This window comes from Portunus trituberculatus, chromosome 31 (genome assembly GCF_017591435.1).
Source record: "Portunus trituberculatus isolate SZX2019 chromosome 31, ASM1759143v1, whole genome shotgun sequence".
Classification (NCBI taxonomy): Eukaryota; Metazoa; Arthropoda; class Malacostraca; order Decapoda; family Portunidae; genus Portunus; species Portunus trituberculatus.
This window is the reverse complement of record NC_059285.1, coordinates 23,456,915-23,463,458: the sequence shown is the minus strand read 5'-3', so window position 1 is coordinate 23,463,458 and position 6,544 is coordinate 23,456,915. Positions and strand designations below refer to the sequence as shown.

Here is a 6,544-nt window from a genome sequence, read left to right as displayed (position 1 = left end):
TGTTCACAAAACAACATTTCTATTAGCTTTTTACAAACTTTGCCCCCAAGAAAGGATTGTTTTGTAATGCATAAAATGAAATCTTACATGGAATACCAATAAATAAAGCATGAGCCACAGACGAAGCGGGAGACTCGCGGCCACTCGGCCGCTTCTTCTTCTTCTTGTGACCCTTTTGCTTGCATGTTACTTTTATCATGATGCTTATGATTTCACTCCTCTACTGCCTGCTATAATGGATATCATATCTTAGTATTCATATACGCTCATGCCACGAGGATAACCTTGACTCCATGGTACTGAGTGATAGTGAATTACAAATGAAATACCGCGGTATTTCATTAATAATTCACTATCACTCAGTGCCACGGAGTTGAAGTTATCCTCCATATCATGGGGGAAAGACAACACGCAGGCTAAAAGGGTCACAAGAAGAAGAAGAAGCGACCAAGTCGCCGCAAGTCTCCCGTTTCATCTGTGGCTCATCTCATCTCATCTCTACTTTATTTTTTGGTATTTCATGTGAGATTTCACTTTATGCATTACAAAACAATCCTTTCTTGGGGGCAAGGTTTGTAAAAAGCTAATCGAAATGTTGTTTTGTGAACATAAATAAGAGAATGTGAGAGAATTTGTACGTAGCTCCTCTAACTTCCAATGATTCATATGACATCATAAAAGTAGTGGTACACCGGTGGCCCAATATGCTGCCCAACGTATAAATAATTTTTTTCTAACCCCTGTGGTATGTTGGGGATGCCTGGAACGCATCCCACCCTATTTCCATTATTTCCGGGAAAATTAAGTCCGCTTAACGAATTTTCGCTCTACGAACAGCTTTGACACCCCCTATCCTGTTCGTTAAGTGGAGTATTACTGTATAGTCATATTCAAAGTCTCTTAGCATTTATATATATATATATATATATATATATATATATATATATATATATATATATATATATATATATATATATATATATATATATTTGTCATGGCCTATAGCACCTGTAGGCATACTTGAAGAGTATATGTGGGGAGTGCTGTTCAGCTCCCGGCCATTAGTGGCACAGGCAATTTTATTTAAAGTGGTACCCATATTAGGGCCCATATCACCACTCAAGCTCATCTTGGGTGTAACCACCTAGAATCTGGGTATCATGCTGACATGTGCGTAACTTTAAAGCACTCAACAAATGGCATAGCTTCAAAGTGGTATGTGGTGGGATTTGAACCTATGTGTGGACGTCTGCCCAATTCTATGCTTACCACCTTATCCACTATGCCACCACCTCCCTTATATAATATAAAGCAGGATGGAGAAATGCAATTCTAAATGATAATGACTTTGTTTGGAATTTTCCTTTATTCTATTACACAAAGAAAGAAATCACAAACTCATGTCCCATCCAGTAATCTTCAAGAAATGAACAGACATTGGATGACTTTACTGACAAAGTTAAAGATTAGTAGCCCCTCAGCAGGACTCACTACAACAACACATCACAGTCCATCCCTTCTTACTCCACCTCCACCTTCACCTTCATCTGTTGCATTTCCTCTCTTCCTGCTGAGGGTTCCCTGAGAGGCCCCCCTGCATTAGTAAGCCAACTTCTTCATGAGTAGGTAGATATGCTTGTCCACCTCAAAGCCATGTAGGTTGTTGGCATCTCCCTGCAGTCTCATCAGCAGTCCACCATAGGACACGTAGGCTGACCTGGGAATGAAGCAAAGAGTTAGAATCACAATATTTTCTAAGATATTTTCCTATTCTCACACTGAAAGCCACATAACTGGCAATATCATAGAATATCAACCTGCTATAAAAAGAGTGTTTTAAGAAATTATTTATTCTTTTACATCTATATGAAAAATATAGGCTATTCTTAATCATAAAATTCAATATTTCATCAAAGCAAAACACATTATAGATCTTATTAGGGATTCTTTACAGTGGTAAGCCCTAACCCTAACTCTATTAAATTACATCTTAACAGACCTACAATAATGAATACTACTCTACATCAGTTATGAGAGATAGTTAACATATCCTGAAAAATGAAACATTTATATTGATTTGATACACATTAGAACACAACATATCTTCAGCGACACTCCATTAAGATGCTTAATTTTCACAATTCTCTACAAACACACAATAATAGCTTATCAGGTTGTAAAAGGCCAGAACTGAACTGAACCCTTGATGGAATGCTTGATGTCATTTGCAACACAGGTCAAGAGGATGCTGGTTAGCCTTAGCAGTCTATCACAACATAATCAAATGAAACACACAAAGACCTAACACTGACAGGCTTCTTGTAGAATGAGGCTTGTGGGCATCTTGGATTTCTGCATACTGATATTCTAGAGTGAAGAATTTCCAGTGAGTCTGTGAAATCCTAGAACTGCAGTGGTGGATGTGATAGAGATGGAATGCGGGGAGGGAGCAGTGCAGATAGTGGTTGTGATCACCACACACAACCAGCTAACCACACTGCCACACCCACACATCCAATAACTGCACATGTCTGGTTCTTCAAGCATCTCACTCAACCAATGTTCCACTTGGTACTTCAGGCAATTCCTCCACTGTATAGATATCCATGTGTGTAGGACTTTTTAAGATAATTAATAACAGGAAACTGTGCAGGACTTCCTTGCTATCTTCAGTCTAGAATATACTGGTCTCTCTCTCTCTCTCTCTCTCTCTCTCTCTCTCTCCCCATAACACAGACAAAGACACAGGCACACACATATGACATATAAGGAGAGACTAAAGGCTATGGATCTACCAACCCTGGAACAAAGAAGGGAGAGAGGAGATCTGATACAAGTTTATAAATTGATCAACGGAATGGACCAAGTGGATAATGAAAAACTGATCCTGAGAGAAGAATATGACATTCGAAGCACAAGATCGCATAGTAAAAAGCTGAGAAAAGGAAGATGTCTGAGAGATGTTAAAAAATATAGTTTCCCGCAAAGATGTATTGAGATGTGGAACAGTTTAAATGAAGAAGTAGTGTCTGCAACGAGTGTGCATACTTTTAAAGTAAGACTGGATAAGTATAGATATGGAGACGGGGCCACACGAGCATAAAGCCCAGACCCTGTAAAACTACAATTAGGTAAATACAACTAGGTAAATACACACACACCAGATGCGGTCGAGGAAGGACGCACTGGCATCGCTCAGACAATCAGCTGATCTTCACTACCTGTTGTATAGTATTTACAGTGGCCTGGGCAAGTAGTGTGGACTCGTTTTTCATGAAATCAACTGTTAAAGAATCATGAGTAAAGAAGAGATTCCATCAAAATGCATGTATGAGAGTAGGGAAAGAATGAAAGAAGATGATGACTATGTTGATGAGGGAGAGAGCGCATTTGAAGGTTTCAATATGGCGAATACTTCACTACTTAAGAGAGTGTTGACTATTGAATGTAAACTAGATAAATGGATAAAGGAGAGTATGGGAATGAAAGAGAATGAAGAACAGGAAAAAGAGTTTAAAAAACTGAAAGGATAAAAAAAGTGGAAGAAAACGAAGCTAGGCTAAGAGCGGACAACGAAGAACTGAAAAAGGAAGTAGCTAACTACAAGAAGCAGATGGAAGAAGGACTCGGTAAAACCGAGAAAGAAAAAGAGAAGCTGAAAAATCTAGTAAACAAAGAAGAGGAAAGAGTACAGAATGTGATTAAAAAAGAAGTACAAGCATGGAGAGTCCAAGATAAGAAAGATAAGGCTGATTTTCAGGTGATTCAAGAACAACTAAAAGAAAAAGAAGAAAATATGACAAACAAAATGATAGGAGTCCTCAAGACAAAAGAAAATCTAGTTAGAGAAATTACAGAAAAAAAGAAGAGTGTAGTTGTATTTCGAATAGAAGAAAAAAATATAAAATATAGACCAAGAAGAGAAAAAGAAGAAATTAAATCAGTCAAAGACATACTAAAAAATCTAAATGACGAAGATAGCCAGAACTTAGAAGACGAAGTAGAAGAAATAAACAGAATGGGACCATATCACGAAGGAAAAACGAGACCAATTAAAATACTCCTAAAATCACAATCAGCAACAGAAGAAATATTATATAGAACAACAAAACTTAGAGAAACAGAAGGCTGCAAGGATATCTATATAAAGAAAAATAGAAATGAGGAAGAAAGGAAGAGATACAATGAACTGGCAGCAGCAGTAAGGGAAAAGAATAATGAAAGGTCAGAAGAGGAGAAGAAGGCATTTTTTTGGAGAATTCTAGGAGACAGGATAAGGAAATGGTACTTAAAAGAGAAGGAAGAGAAAAAAGTGGAACAAATTTAACTAAAAATGATAAAGGCAATAGACTAAAAATGATGTATACGAACACAGACGGGGTTTTATCAAGTAAATTAGAATTAAGAGATTACATAAAAAAAAGAAAATCTGGATATTGTATGCCTGGCTGAAACAAAACTAAATGAGGCAATCAAAATAAACTTGGATAATAGGTATAATGTATGGAGAAGAGACAGAGGGGGTAAAGGAGGAGGAGGAGGAGTCATGATAATGTTAAGGAAGGAGATAGTAATAAACCAAGTGGAATGTGGGAAAGGAAAATCAGAAGTACTGTATGTTAAGATGCATATTAATAAAAAAGAGTTAACAATCATTGTAACATATGTGCCACCAAAAACAAATTCATGGACCAATCAAGAATATAAAGACATGATAGATGACACAATGAGTCTAATGATAATCGTTAAAGAAAGGAGAAAAGTGATATTAGTAGGAGATTTCAACTGTAAAGAAGTGGACTGGGAAAATTATGAAAGTGATATGGGGGAAGAAGCCTGGGAGAAAGATTCCTGAACCTAATGATAGACAATATGATGGACCAGAGAGTAAAGGAATGCACAAGATTCAGAGGAAACGACGAGCCAGTGAGATTGGACATAGTTTTTACAGGGGTATACAAATGAATGATGATATAAGATATAAGTGCCCATTGGGAAAGAGTGACCACGTAATATTATAAATGGATAAAAAAGAGGGAAAGGAAGATAGAGACGATTCATACAAAGGAGACCAATTAAATTACAGAAAGGCTGATATTGAGAATCTCAAGAACTATTTTAAAAACATAAACTGGGAGATGGAAAACTTATTTTTGGATATATACAAAACAGGAGTCAGGGAATATGTCCCAAAATATAGACCTAAAGAAGAAGGAAAGAAAGATTGGTTTAATGCAAGGTGTGCTAGGGCAAAGGAGAAAAGAGATGGAGCATGGAAAAAGTGGAGGAGAAATAGAAATCCAGTAAATAAGGAAAACTTCAAGGCAGCGAGAAATGAATATGTTAAGGTGAGGAAGGAAGAGGAAAAGAACTTTGAAAAGTACATTGTCAAAAAATGTAAGGAGCAACCAAAATTGTTCTACAGATTCATAAATGGAAAAATTAGGCAAAAAGAAACAATAGAAAGGTTAAAAGGAGAGAACAGGATGATGGAAGACCCAAAAAGTATGGCAGAACTATTAAATAATAAATTCCAGGAGGTCTTTACTAAGGAATCCAAATTTGAAAGGCCACAGGGTAATAGAGACAGTCTATATGAAAGAGATTAAAGTAACCAAGCTTGAAATAAAAGAGTTAATGAAGGAACTGGATGAAGAGAAGGCAATGGGACCAGATGAAGTCTCAGGCAGAATACTGAAAGAATGTAGAGAAGAACTAGCAAGTCCTATATACATCATAAAATGCTCAATAGAAAATGGAACAGTACCAGTAGAATGGAAAAGAGCTGAGGTGGTTCCCATATATAAGAGCGGAAGGAAGGAAGAACCTTTAAATTACAGACCAGTATCACTAACTAGTGTAATATGCAAGATGTGTGAAAGAATAATAAAGAAACAATGGATCGAGTTCCTTGGAGACAACAAATTAATATCAAATAGCCAATTTGGTTTTAGGAAAAGACGGTCTTGTGTAACTAATTTATTGAGTTTCTATTCTAGAATAGTTGATAGAGTACAAGAGAGAGGGATGGGTTGACTGTATTTATTTGGATTTAAAAAAGGCCTTTGACAAAGTGCCACATGCAAGATTACTATGGAAGTTAGAGAAAAAGGGTGGCTTAAAAGGAAGCACATTGAGATGGATAGAAAATTATTTGCGGAGGAGAGAAATAAGGACAGTAGTTAAAGATATGAAGTTCAAGTGGAGAGCAGTAGAAAGCAGAGTGCCACAGGGGTCAGTATTGGCACCAATACTTTTCCTCATTTATATTAACGACATGCCAGAAGGAGTGAAACAGCTACATAAATCTGTTTGCAGATGATACGAAACTGTGCAGAGTTATAAAGCAAAAAGAGGATTGTGAAATACTGCAAGAAGACCTAAATAAGATCTGGGAATGGAGTAAAAAGTGGGAAATGGAATTCAATGTGAACAAAAGCCATGTCATGGAAATGGGAAAGAGTGAAAGACAACCCATGGGAATCTATAAGATGGGAGATGGAGTAGAACTGGAGAAAGTAAAAAAGGAAAAGGACTTAGGAGT

The 6,544-nt window shown here is 36.9% G+C and overlaps 1 protein-coding gene across 4 annotated transcripts in view; it reads right to left on the bottom strand.

Moving 5' to 3' along the window:
• Window positions 1-1,351: 1,351 nt before the first annotated feature.
• LOC123511340 (DNA-directed RNA polymerases I, II, and III subunit RPABC3-like) overlaps window positions 1,352-6,544 on the bottom strand; it is a 255,965-nt gene continuing 250,772 nt past the window's right edge. For all 4 annotated transcript variants that reach the window (XM_045267141.1, XM_045267144.1, XM_045267143.1 and 1 more), the window contains exon 4: window positions 1,352-1,717. In XM_045267141.1, coding sequence (XP_045123076.1) covers window positions 1,600-1,717 — 118 coding nt within the window. In that variant the 3' untranslated portion in view covers window positions 1,352-1,599. The remainder of the gene's footprint in view (window positions 1,718-6,544) is intronic.